Source organism: Apium graveolens, chromosome 4, assembly GCF_009905375.1.
Source record: "Apium graveolens cultivar Ventura chromosome 4, ASM990537v1, whole genome shotgun sequence".
Taxonomy (NCBI): domain Eukaryota; kingdom Viridiplantae; phylum Streptophyta; class Magnoliopsida; order Apiales; family Apiaceae; genus Apium; species Apium graveolens.
The window spans coordinates 128,409,574-128,423,332 of NC_133650.1; the positions used below are offsets into that span (position 1 = coordinate 128,409,574).

The window sequence follows — 13,759 nt, forward strand, 5'->3', positions numbered from 1 at the left end:
TCTTTCGTATGGGGTGTGCCCTCAAAATTTCTTTTGGTTTTCTTGACAGCTGGAAGACGAGGGCGCGTCCTCTCCTTTTCACCCTTTCAAGGATTTTCTTACCAATTTGGGGATCTACTCTCCCCCAAACGCTTACTTCGATCCCCAGCCTCCAGACGCTCACCACACTGCCGCATTCCTGAACCGGGTGGCGCGCCTTCTTCAAGATTCTAAAAAGGGTTTCTTAATGGCGGATTTTTCAGACAGCTTCTCCACGGACAACAGTCCTTTATCTCGTAGACACGGGAAATAGAAACTAGTCCAAAAAGAGAGGTCTCCAGCCCCTATTAGTACAGAACTAGACGATGACAATTGGTTTGAGAGTTTAAATGCCGATAGATATAGAGGCGTTGAGAGGGGTGTCAACGTAGGTGCAGGACCTTCCAAAGTATCCTACAAAGCTGTATCCCCAAGCCCATCTCCTCAACAAATAGAAGGCGCGCCTACTTCTCCCGTCCCCGAGGGCGCACCTGAAGTAAGTGTGTCACCTCTACGTGATGAAGAAAATTTCTTTGACGAGGACTCCTTCCAATTTTCTACCTCTCCTGAGCCTTCTCCAATTCCCTTCCAATACTGGGAAGTTTCTGATAGTGAATTAGACTTTGATTGGGACGAATTCGAGCCATGCAATGAAGCTGTGAAGAAACGTTTCAGGAAGGAGCACGTGAAGCTTTTCTGCGTAGGCCTGTCCTCAGCTTGTTCAGATGAGCAACTGGGATGGCACATGGAATTTTATGACATGGAGGGCATATAGGAGCGCCTTTTAAGCATGATGCGGCCCCATATTTTCAATTATGGGAGAAACTTTAAAATTCTCAGAATGGTGACCAGCCCCAAGCTGGTATCTTTGGGTATAGGCGCGCCCTTACATCCCTACCTTAGGGAAGTGATAGAACTGTACGACGTGGCTCCACTCCAACTTTCTCCCAACAGCTATAAGTTTATCCTGGCTCTATTTATCCTCTACATGGACTTGGGTTTTCCTCAACCGTCAATGGCAGAAGTTGCTTATTTTTTCAATCTAAGAAAATCTGACCATGGGTACTATTATTTGGTGGTGGACAAGCAGCACAACAAGAAGGGTTTTTCCTCAGGCAAGCGTTGCCATGAAAAAGGTTGGAAGGAAAACTACTTTTATCTGTACGACGTTCCCAGAATAAGGATAAGATTTAACAAGTCACCAAGTAAGGGCGCGCCCTTTCGTTTCTTTCCTTGCGTTATATCTATGTTTTTTCTTTCTTTTCTCATCCTTATACTTTTTCAGACGGACCAGTGGCCAAACCTCTTAAGGGCGAGCCCAAAAAACGAGCTGAAGCCCTCCTTAGAGTGGCTGCTGACAGGTGGAACTTAAAAACCTTAGTCATCCGGACCAACGTGATGCGAGTAGGAATCCTTTCTGATCAAGTAGGAATGAAGTTTAAATATGTAAAATTTAGGAAGGGTGCTCCTGTTTCTCGCGTTGTTGATTTAGACAGTGAAGAAGAAGCTGAAGAAGAAGAAGAAGAGATAGAGGATTGCTCCTTACAAGGCCAAGATCCTTCAGGTTCATTAATCGTAGAATCTAACGGCACGCCCTTCTACTATTGGTGCGTCCTATTTCTCTTCTGTCAGCTTTTTAATCATCACACTAGATATAAATTTTTGTTCATTTAATCTCTCCACCTTTCAGGGCGCGCCCTTTTAGTGTAGGCGTAACATTTTATACATGTTTATCAATATTGCCTTTATCCATTGCTTTCATTTATTGCCCTGTTCAACATACTTAACTGTCATGCTTAACTAATATGTTCCATGTTTTGTGCAGAAATGGCCCTCCGTGAATCCCTAAATCTTTTGGGGCGCGTCCTGGTGACAAACCTAGGCCTAAGTCAAAGAAAGATGCTCCTGCAGCACAGACATCCATCCCAACTTCTGCTCCCATTCCTCAAACAACACCTGCTCCGAAAAGGCCCACAATTGATCTTACAGAGAAACAGGACGCGCCTAAGAGGCATAGAGCAGAGGGCGCGCCTTCTGGCTCTTCTGCTGCCTTGAATGCTCGTGGCCCCATGGGTTCCCTTCATGTTTCGGATGAAGAAGTGGAGCAGTGGCAAGCCATGAATTTGGGAGATGCCGCTCATGCTTCAATAAAGGCATCTTGCCAATTGTTCATCCACTCCACTCGAGTGGTGGACAAGCTACTGGAAGAGGGGGCGCGCCTGGAGAGGCTGCAGGGCGACAACAATATTTTGAGGAATACCCTCAAAGACAAAGACTTTCTGCACACCAATGACATTAAAGCTAAGGACTCTGAGATCTCTTTTTTCAAGGATGAGGTGGCCAATCTTACTTCTCAGCTAGAGATTGCCAACAAAAAGGCTACCTCTCTCCACACTGAGCTTGGTGCAGCCAACTTGAGGATTGAGTATCTGGAGGAGCAGCAGAAACTAGGCTGGCCTGATGAGAAGAGGGAAATATCTGATGAGGCATTTGCCAATGGTTTTTACTTCTACAGAGTTGGCTTTGTGGCCAATGATCCTGACTACTCCTTTGAGAAGTTTGGGGAGGAGACTGTTGCTGAGATGGTGGAATTTAAGAAAGAGCATGCTGCTGAAATCAAGGCAAGGAGAATAGAACTTGGGTTGGAGGAGGAAGAAGGTGAGGGCGCGCCACAAGAGGAAATCCCCAAGGACGCGCCTGAAGCTGATCCCACTATCTCTCTTCAAGTTATTCCTCCAACAAACCAGTCTCAAAGCGCGCCTTGATTTATTTTAGTTTAAATTTTGAATACTTCTAAGGAGCCAGCCCTCTTTTGATGCTGTGCAAAGCAGTATGACTTACTTTTCTGCTACTTTTTGACTTTTGCATGTATGGCTCAATGTTAGTTTTATCTTTTCTCGTACTTATAAAAGTTTGTTAAATCACTTTGATGTTTTCCTTGGCCATGACTTATATTTTCAGGATGGCACGCCCTCGCACCACCAAAAATCTTGTTAGTTCATTATGTCTGATGTTGCTACAAGGCGCGCCTTTTGGTATCTGAGCTTATTTATTTATAATGCTTTGTGGGTGATTTCTTTTTATGTGATCTCGAAGTTATTATCGTCCTTCTTATTGTAGTGCTTAGATATGAGGGCGCGCCGTATTGCAAATAATATGTACTTTTTCTTACCAGTAGTACCTTTGCAATATTTTAATTTACTTATTAGTCCAAAGGCGCGCCTTAATTTGGGGAGCTTTTGCCTTAGCTTATTTTGCTGGCCATGTGCATTTATTCCTTTCATCCTCGTCTACTATGTCTATCTTGATTATGAAGCAGAAGTTATCAGATAGGGCACGCCTCAACATAGGGCGCGCCTTTGATGTTTTTCAAATGAAAATTTTCATGTCAAGCAAATATAGTAATTTGAAGTAACTTTTTTCTTTTATTGAGAATGTGCTCTAGTGTGTAAATTACACCAGTTCCATGGCTACTATGCTCTATGGGGAAATTATTTGAAATTTTTTTCTTCCTTCTGCTAGTTCCAAGGTTTGCAGTCACATGTACTACCCCCCTAGGCTAGGAGGAATTTATTTGCTACTAGCCTATTATATAAGAATCAAAATAAGAAAATAAGGGGGACACAGCCACACCTTACTGATAATACTTCCGTAAATGTTCTGCATTCCATGCTCGAGGAATAAGTTTACCATCCAGATCTTCTAAGCGATAGGTCCCTTTCCAGAGTATAGCTTTAACTTTGTACGGTCCTTCCCAATTAGCTCTAAGCACCCCGTGCTGAGCTATCTTAGTGTTAGGCATAACCTTTCGTAACACGAGATCTTCAACCTTGAATGGTACGGATTTTACCTTTTTATTGAAATACCTTGCGACCCTCTGCTGATACGCAGCGAGCTTCAATTGAGCGTTCGCCCGGGCTTCATTTAACAGATCCAAGTGGAGCCTCTGGTTAACTTCTGCATCTTCCTCGATGAATGCATCTCTCCATAGAGATCCTGCTCCTACCTCCACGGGAACCATGGCCTCATACCCATAGGTCAGCAGAAAAGGGGTTTCACCTGTGGTTGACCTAGGTGTCGTGTTGTAAGACCAAAGGACCATGGGCATTTCTTCTGGCCAATCCCCTTTTTTTCTTCTAATTTTGCCTTCAAGGTATGTTTTATGATTTTGTTTATGGCTTCTGTCTGACCATTACTCTGCGGATGATAAACCGCGACGAAATCTTTTTTAATCTTTAAGTCCTCACAAAGCTTCCTTAACTCTTTACTATCAAATTGTTTCCCATTGTCTGAGATGAGTTTGTAGGGGATGCCGAATCTGCATACTATGGAATTGAACACAAAATCTCTTATATTCTTTGTCGTGATCGTGGCTAGTGGCATAGCCTCTGCCCATTTGGTGAAGTAGTCCATAGCCACCACGGCGTATTTCACCCCCCTTTGCTTTGGGTAACTCTCCAATGAGATCAATTCCCCACATGGAAAAAGGCCAGGGGCTTGTCAATGAGGTAATGGTGGATATCGGGGTGTTGGAATAGTTGGCGAACCGCTGGCAAGGATCACAAGCCCGAACAAAATTAAAAGCATCTTCCCTCATAGTCGGCCAGTAGTATCCTTGTCTGAGCACTTTTAATGCTAAAGAACCACCCCCGAGTGATTGCCGCAAATCCCTTCGTGCACCTCCCTGAGAATATAATTTCCCTCTTCCATGTCCACACAATGTAACAGTGGTTGGTTAAATCCCCTCTTGTATAGTATCCCGTCATATTCGACGTACTTTGCGGCCTGGTACCGAAGGCGTCGAGCCTGTAGTTTGTCCTCTGGTAGAGCTCCTGTCTGAATATAGTTATGGATGGGAGTCATCTAGTTTTCTTGTGGGATTTCTTGCATTTGAAGCACTTCCACCTCCGGAATACTTGGAATTTCCTGGATTCCCAAAGGGATTTGTCCAAGTTGAACGCTGTCCATTTGTGAACCCACCTTGGCCAAAGCATCCGCATTACTATTTTCTTCTCGCAGAACACTTTCTAGTCTGGCATTTGAAAATTTTTCCAGTAGGCATTTTGCACATCTCATATATAGCTCCATCTGCGATCCCCGGGCTTGGAATCCTCCATTGACCTGGTTCACAACTAATTCGGAATCACTCCGAACTATCAAATTCACGGCCCCTACCTCCAGAGCTAATTTCAGACCGTTGATCAAGGCTTCATACTCAGCATCATTGTTGGTAGCATAAAACTTGAAATGGATAACACTCATCAAGCGGTGCCCCTCCGGAGTGATCAAGACAATCTCGGCACCTGACCCGTTGTTGTTTACGGCCCCGTCCATATGTAATGTCCACCAAGGGTGGGGGATTTCCTGCTTCTTTTCATCCTGATGACTCTCTTGCGAGGTTGGTTCTGCCAGAACTATGGCCTTATCATCAACTTCTTCATCGAACTCAAGTACGAAATCGGCCAATGCTTGTCCTTTGATTGCCGTGCGAGGACAATATTCCAAATCGAACTGCCCTAGCTCCACGGCCCATTTTAACATTCTCCCTGACGATTCGGGTTTATGTAGAATATGCCGAAGCGGATAAGCGGTGCGAGCTTCTATTCGGTGAGCCTGAAAATACGGTCTTAGCTTTCGTGCCGCAAGAATAAGAGCGTATACTAGTTTTTCCATGTTGGTATACCTGGTTTCCGCATCCAATAACCTTTTGCTTACATAGTATACAGGCCACTGGTGGCTTGCTTCTTGGTTTACCAATACGGCACTGACGGAATATTCAGACACCGCCAAGTACAGAATCAAAGTTTCTCTGTCTTCTGGCTTGGCCAACATCGGAGGATTTCCCAATTGTTCTTTGATTTTCAGAAAAGCTTCTTCACAGTCAGGAGTCCACAGAAAATCCTTCCCTCTTCCTTTGATTGCCTTGAAGAATTCTTTGCACCTATCCGACGATTTTGACACAAATCGATTTAGGGCCGCGATCCTTCCTGTCAGACTCTGTACCTGTTTGACGCTGGTGGGAGATTTCATATCTAGCAGGGCTTTTATTTTTGTCGGGTTAGCCTCAATCCCCCGGTGGTTAACCATAACCCCAAGAATTTCCCCGACTCTACGCCGAACACGCACTTCTGCGGATTTAGTTTCTAACTATATTTCCTCAGAATATGGAACATTTTAGCTAAGTCGGCGATGTGATATTCCACCATTTTTGATTTTACGAGCATGTCATCCACATACACTTCCATAGTTTTCCCAATCTGCTACTTGAACATTTTGTTTACCAACCTTTGATAAGTGGCACCGGCGTTGATCAGACCAAATGGCATTCCGATATAGCAGTAGAGCCCTCTATCAGTGATGAAAGAGGTGTGCTCCTGGTCAGGCTCATACATAAGAATCTGGTTATACCCAGAGTATGCATCCATGAAGCTAAGCAAAGCATGTCCTGCCGTGGCATCGACCAACTGATCAATTCTTGGTAGGGGAAAACTATCTTTCGGGCATGCTTTATTCAGGTCGGTGAAGTCCACGCACGTTCTCCATTTGCCGTTGGGCTTTTTTTACCAACACCGGGTTTGCTAGCCATTCTGGATAGAAAGATTCCCGAATTAGTCCGACGTCTAGGAGCCTCTCTATTTCCTCTGCCAGGGCTATAGCTCTCTCTTCGCTTACGGCCCTTCATTTTTGTCGAACCCCCTTATGCTTGGGGTCGATATTCAATCGGTAGCACATTATTTCTAAATTCCCACCATATCAGAATGGCTCCATGCAAATACATCAAGGTTCGCCAACAGAAATATTGAAAGACCTTCATTTAACTTTGGTGATAACTGGGACCCTATTCTCAAAACCTTACTCGGGTCTTTTTCATCAACAGGGATTTCAGTCGTGTCCTCAGCTGGCCCCATCTTTTCCGTCGGCATTGGTATCCGGGGATCCAAGTCAGGCGAATCATAGATCTCATTATCTTGTAGAGAGGGTGCATCCCCTTTAGGAGGTACGCCTTGCATAGTAGAGGTATCAACTTCTTCAGTATGTTTTGCGGGCAAGGGTGCTCCTGCAGGGGGAAGGGCATCACCCCGTTGGAGGCTTTGCAAGACATCGAATCTTCCTTCTAAACGTTCCCCATGGAAACCTGTTTGGACTATGGTATCCATCGCCTCCTCTTCTTCCAACATATCAATTCTGATTGCATCTTCCAAGTACAACATTGTCGGGAGCAACTCAGAGGGATGTTCATCTTCTTGCTCAACATAATAGTGGACTCAGATTTCCTCAGTTTGTTGCTCAATGCTTTTCTCCCGATCTACGTCCGGAGTATCTTCGGCGTGGGAGTCTTTTCTAAAGCCTTTCATAGCTTGCCTGTAGCACTCCCGAGAGTCATACTGGGAACCCTTTATACTTTCCACCCCATTTGGCGTTGGAAATTTGATAGTTAAGTGATGAATTGAAGTGATGACTCTCATCTCCCGCAGAAAAGGTCATCCCAATAACACGTTGTGGGATGATCCCTGATTCAGGACCTTAAATTCAAGCATCTTTGTTACCGACAATGGGCTTTCCCCCAGAGTACATGGCAGCCGAATAGACCCCATGACTCTAACTCCTGCGCCTGAAAAACCATAGACCCACGAGTCTTCCCCAGACATATCTTGATCAGGTAGTCCCATCTTTTTGAAGGTGCTGTAATAGAGGATGTTTGCCGAGCTTCCATTATCCATGAAGGCTCTATGGACGTTCTTGGTTCCGATTTGGATGGAAATAACCAGTGCATCATTATGGGGATGATGTACCCATCGGGCATCTGCTTCTCTGAAGGTGATATCCATGGACTCACCCTTAAACACCTTGGGTGGCCGAGTTTCCACCCTATGAATGTCTGTGAGAGGCCTGAACCGGGCTTCCCTAGCGTATTTTGCCAAGGCTCGGTTGCTGCATTCCATCTCGGGATCTCCCCCGTAGATTGTTCGGATACTGCCATCCCTGACAAATTTATTTTCCTCCAGGGTATCATTGTTTGCCCCGCGCGGGGCTCGTCTTTCCTCTTCCCTTGTTCTGTCATCCTTGTGCTTCCTTACTTCCTTGACTACCCATTCTCCGAGGTATCCTTCCTTGATAAGTGCTTCGATTTCATCCTTTAGATGTTGGCACTCATGCGTGTTATGTCCAGATGATTCATGGTATTCGCAATATTTTTTCTTGTCTTTGCTTTGCCATGACGATAAAGCTTCAGGTTTTCTAAATAGCCCTTTATTCTTGTTTACTTCGTAGATATGCTCGATAGATGTGACCAAAGGTGTGTACCGGCTTGTCCTGTAATCGTAATTTGAAGGAGGACTCCATCCCCTCCTTGTGCTTGCTATATTCACCCGGTCTGGGCTTCGACCACTTCTTCGGTACCTTGGGCTTGGAGACCTATCTCTCTTCCTTCCTTTGCTTCTCTGACTTGACTGTGAAGTCAGTTGCATCTCTGCCAGAGATTGTTCTATAGCTTTAAAAGATTCTGCCAAAGCGAAGACATCTGCCAGAGTAGCCGGGTCTTTCTCTTGCAAGTGCTTCCAAAAGTCCGAGCCAACCCTTAATCCTGCGATCAAGAAGCTTTTCAGGGCTTCGTCTGATGCCCCCTCACGCTAGTAGACTCAGCGTTGAACCTCTTGAAGTACGATGTCAAGCTTTCATTTTCTCTTTGCCTAACATTGGCAAGAGTTGTGACCGAGGGCGCGTATCTCACCGCGGCTTGGAACTTGGTTAAGAACAGAGTTTTCATTTGATCCCATGAGGTGATCAATCCTAGCCCGAGCTTTTGAAACCACTGCTGGGCACTTTCTCTAAAGGTTGCCGCCAAGAGACGGCATCGAGCCAAGTCCGGGACTTGGTACACATCCATCTCTATATTAAAACGGCCCAGGAATTCCACCGGATCTGAGTTTCTGTGGAAATGGAGATCGCTAGTAGTGTTGCGATATCCGGCCGACAACTGTGCCTCTCTTACTGCCACCGAAAATGGGGAAGGGATTTCGGCTGTGGCCGTCACCCTGCCTTCCAGGTGGTTAAGTAGCCTTTTTAAGTCTCCCACATTGAATGTTCCCACGCCTGGGATGGTCTGCATTTGAGGTTATGGACCTTGGGGCTGTAATGGAGGTACCTCCACTTGATTCCCTCCGGGGAGGGCTTGCTGCTGGTTCGTATTCTGGGCATCTTCGGGTATCACAATTACTTCGGGATTTCATCCTTGATTTCTCCCTTGATTCTCTTCTCCACCATGGCCGCGATCATAGTTTCCTATTTTTCTGTGATCAACATGTTCCGCATAATCATAGCCATCTGCTTAGTTATTCCAGCGGGAATCAAGGTGACCGCGGTAATTATCGCGACGGTATCCCTCTAAATATCTACCTCGGCCTCCACCACTTCCTCTCCATTGAGGCCTTCTCCAACGATCGTTTCCATACCCACGCCCATATCGATCCAGCGATCTGCGAGGAAGAGCTCTCTCATGATCGCGGTGCCGCTCCCAATTTTCTTGGGAATTCAGGGGCACACGCGTTGGATCGCGGTACCGCTCCTGATTTTCCTGGGAATTCAGGGGCACACGCGTTGGATCGCGGTGCCGCTCCCAATTTTTCTGGGAATTCAGGGGCACACGCGTTGTATCATGGGGCGTCACATCTCCACGATCAGCTTCTTTCTGCCATTCAAGTAACATCATTCTCAAATCATCATTTCCCAAGCGAATCCCCAAGCGATCTTTCAAAGCTGCGAAGCCTCGTTGCTGATTCTCCGGCATCGACTCCGCCTGTCGGCGTTCCTCGAGACTACGTCCAGGCCGGTGCGGATGGGTGGCTCCCCGAGTGTCTGTCCGCAGAATTTCCCGTCCATCAGCATCTTCTTCCACTAGCTCGATGATTGGGGACGTGTCATTAAAATAGTTCAGGTGTCGCGGGGTTATCGACACACGCCCTCCTTCAGTGCGGCCATGGCCGGCTGAGACATCCCTATCCGTCATGGGTGCTTTTCCAGGTGCATGAGCCGCTCGGTTGTGGCAAAGACACCTCCTGGCCTTGCGCCGTTCCACAGTGCTCAACCTTGAATCAAAACCATTCAAAGCATCGCCCATGCGATACAGTTGTTCCAACAAGTCGGTGTTGCTGATGAGCACAGGTGGCTGTCCTCCAACGTCCGGCGTGGGACGATCAGTCATTGGTGGAACGTAGGGTTCATATTCATAGCCATGATCAGAATCTTCTTCAGAACTTCCATCATAAAAACTTTCATCATGATATTGAGACATCCTTCCTCCCAGATGTAGATCTTGATTAGCCCCTCCTTCTAGCGCCAATTTGTTGATGGAGGAATTTGGGAACAACAAAACTTGAGGTTAGTAGCCGGAAACAAGATCTGTGATGGCAGTTCTTCGTCGGAAATGTGAACAGTAACTGATGAATCCGATGAACAGTATTCGTCGGAAAAGATGAACAGTGTTTGGTGGTGATGATTATTGGGGGCTGTGATTGCTTAGGGTTAGTGGTGGCTCCTTTGCGCTCTTGCTTCTTACCCCTTACAATGTGCCTACATACCCCTATTTATAGGGGATCAAGCCCACGTAGTTCTTGGGGAACAAGAAACCTAATGGGCTTAGATTTCCTATCCCGAGGCCCAGTAGGAAACCCACTGGAAACCGTCTTCTACTAGCTTTAGGAATGTCCGCCGATGAGGCCCAACCACAAAGGCCCAAGGCTCGTCCGCAGCTTCGAGACTTCACGGATGAGGCATCTCCCTGGCCAAGGATAACCCTCCGCTACCAGTTGTTTCTCTAGTCCACGGACGCAGGTATAGCCGTGGTTCACCCCAAATGTTGGACGCATCCTTGTCCCCCAATAATGAGCCCCTACCAGATTGCAGGACAAGTGATCCCAAGCTTTTGGGTGCAAAGTGCAGGATGCTCCAAAGTCTCCCAACGAGGACACCCGTTGACTACAGAGACAGAGCTCCCAAAGCACACACCAGATTTCACCCCACATCCCCAATAAGGACACCCATTGACTACAGGAGGAGGCCTTCAGTCTAGGCATAACCCTGAAAGTCTCTGACCACCGACACCGCCTTTCCTGTAGATGTGCTACAGTTTGGAGTTCTTCAATAGAGTACCTGCTCAAATAGGTTAGTAATAACATTCTCCATCTTCCTTGAATCTTCCAGAGAATCCATCAAAGTAGCATATCAAAGCTACATTTATATGTCAAGCAGAACTTAAGGGTGCGCCCTTACATTCCTGTATGTTGGCGCCGCCCTGTGTCATCAGCCTTTGGTCTCTTCCTATATCATTCTACATCATAGGGCGCGCCCTAATTTATTTATCGTTAGGGCTCACTCCAATTCTGTCCAGGCCAAAGTGTAGGTCTGTCAAAGAAATCATGCCCAAGCAATCCGTCCAAGGAACCTTCGTTGCCCAAGGCGTGCCCTAAGGCTCACCACAGAACAGTTTTCAATTAAGAAATTTCTCTCCTCCTTTTCGATAATTGGGCGCGCCTCCTCTACCATGTTTGAGGGCGTGCCTTCAATACATGATAATCACAACCGTTAATCAGCTACTCAGTCAATGGGGCGCAATCTTTGGGCGCGCCTTATATTTATGGAAAGTCAATCTTATCTTTTTCCTAGATTTCAGGCGCTTCTCCTTTGATTCTGCTCATTTTATTAATCTTAATCTGAATATTGTTTATACCAATTTTTGGGCATAACAACTACCCCCCAAATTCCATATGCTATTGAAAATGGGATTGGAATTTCTCTTCATCTTTATCGAAATTCGAATAAACAAATCTTCCAATATATATTTTTATTATAGGGCGCGCCCTAATAAGGGCGGATCTTCCAATTTTTCCCTTTAAAGTTTCAATGTTTATATAAAAAGGTGCGCCTTGAATAGGGCGCATCCTAGAAGTTTAAACGATTTAGAAGCAGTTCTCCTCAGTATTTAGGGATTCATAATTGATGTGACCGTTTTGACAGCTGTCACCCTTTTACTATAAATACTAGTCTCAATCAGTCATTTTTCTTTTACTTTTACTCTCCCCCCTTTTTTCTTACTTTCTCTCTCCTCCCGAAGGCTCCAAAAACCAACGACATTGTTTCACTCGGAACCAGTCTTCTCTGTTACCATTCTCCAAATCTTTTCCAGCCAACTTCTTCCCCATTCGAAAAGGTATAACTAGCCTCTCGTATTTCTGAATTTCATTAAGTAAATCACTCTGCATATCATGTTCCTATTTCTGTTCTTGATAATGTACATAAAATGGTGTATGTATATGTGTATGTATATGTGTAATTTCAAATTTTATTGCTTTAGATCCAAAATCAATGGGTCTAACTTCTAAATTTGTGTTTTTGAGAATTTCAAATGAATACCCTATTCCATAGGTAAACGAGCGTCTGAACAAAACTAATAGCTAAAGCTATCAACGACTCGTCTGTAAGGCGTTTGACGTCATTTACTGCCCGTAAACAGTGATTCTTGTTTTTCTGATTTGATTCTGATTTTTTTGATTTTTGTCATATTTTCTTTTTATGATTAGATCATGGATAATATGATATGTTAAGATCAGATTATGTGTTTTAACATGCTTTTATGTGTTATATGAGCATAGTGGATGGTTATGGCCTTTCGACCTTAGTGTAATGATTTTGGTTTTGTTTTTAAATACGACTTGCATGTCGTCAATCTTTGTAATCATAAATCTCGAATGTAAATCGAGTTATTCTTGTAAGGTCATTAGATTAGTTTTACTTTCAATCATGTAATGTAATTGAAGACTCAAGAAGGCTATCCAATGGAGGTGAGACAAAGAAGAAGACGAGGCATACAAGAAGACTTATGTAATAAGTAGTTGTATTTATTTCCATCACCATATTAGATTGACCTTGATCTTTATCATGAGCTTGATAAAGATCACATAGGATGGGGCCATAACCAAACACATTTAATTTATTGCACTTTAAATTTACTTGTTTATTTAATTTTATATATGAGATATATGCCTATGTTTACCATGCGATGATAGATTTAGGTGAACTTAAATCAATATAAGGCGTGCTCTAAAAAATCTAGAATAGGAATCGTTTCTTGCCTTAACAATAAATATTATGAATACGATCATGAGATTCTTGTGTTTATGAAACACGTAACTGAATATGAATTTTCAATATTGAGAGAAAGGATGATTCTGTCAACAACAGATTTCTATCTGTAAGAAAGGGTTATTAAATGACACCTCTTGACAATGCTCCACCCGATCTGGGAATCATCTGATTATCGATTATTGATTTGAAATATTTAATTTAAAAGGAAGAATCTCTTTATAATATGATTATGATTGTAACGTAATATAATCCCTCTAAAATTAAATAATATCAAGTAGTAATTGGTCAATGACACAACGGGCTTGTGTCGGTCATAGCCTTCCAACATGGTAGAAAGTGGTTCTTATTTTTAAATCATTGTCGTTTCTTGCTACAGCCGAGGGCTTTGATTTCAAAATAAGAAATACTTGTCTATTACATAGAGATGTGTATATTGAATTAGAATTTAAAGGTCGGTACGTGGCACAGCCGTGGGCCGTTGGAGACTGATTCAATTGTACGAAATGTTGGGTTAGACTTGACTTAGAATATTGAGTTTGTCGTGCCACAGCCGTGACTCAATTATTCAAGAGGCTAAAGTTATATTAGGGAATAACATAAG

General features: G+C 44.3%; 2 protein-coding genes across 2 annotated transcripts; both read right to left on the reverse strand.

Moving 5' to 3' along the window:
• Positions 1 to 3,652: 3,652 nt before the first annotated feature.
• LOC141718977 (uncharacterized) lies at positions 3,653 to 4,126 on the reverse strand. The gene has a single exon (XM_074521354.1). It carries the CDS (start codon positions 4,124 to 4,126, stop codon positions 3,653 to 3,655), a length of 474 nt encoding a protein of 157 aa, XP_074377455.1.
• Positions 4,127 to 7,499: 3,373 nt separating this feature from the next.
• On the reverse strand, positions 7,500 to 9,127 carry LOC141718978 (uncharacterized). The gene is made up of 2 exons (XM_074521356.1): positions 8,750 to 9,127; positions 7,500 to 8,648 (listed from the first exon to the last, which is right to left on the reverse strand). Exons 1-2 carry the CDS (start codon positions 9,125 to 9,127, stop codon positions 7,500 to 7,502), a joined length of 1,527 nt encoding a protein of 508 aa, XP_074377457.1.
• Between the last annotated feature and the right edge of the window lie 4,632 nt (positions 9,128 to 13,759).

Coding starts and splice junctions, on each gene's coding strand:
- LOC141718977 (XM_074521354.1), bottom strand. CDS start 4,126: ATGCCCATGGTCCTTTGGTCTTACAACACGACACCTAGGTCAACCACA.
- LOC141718978 (XM_074521356.1), bottom strand. CDS start 9,127: ATGCAGACCATCCCAGGCGTGGGAACATTCAATGTGGGAGACTTAAAA. Junction 8,649..8,749: donor TAACCAAGTTCCAAGCCGCG/GTGAGATACGCG, acceptor TGAGTCTACTAG/CGTGAGGGGGCATCAGACGA.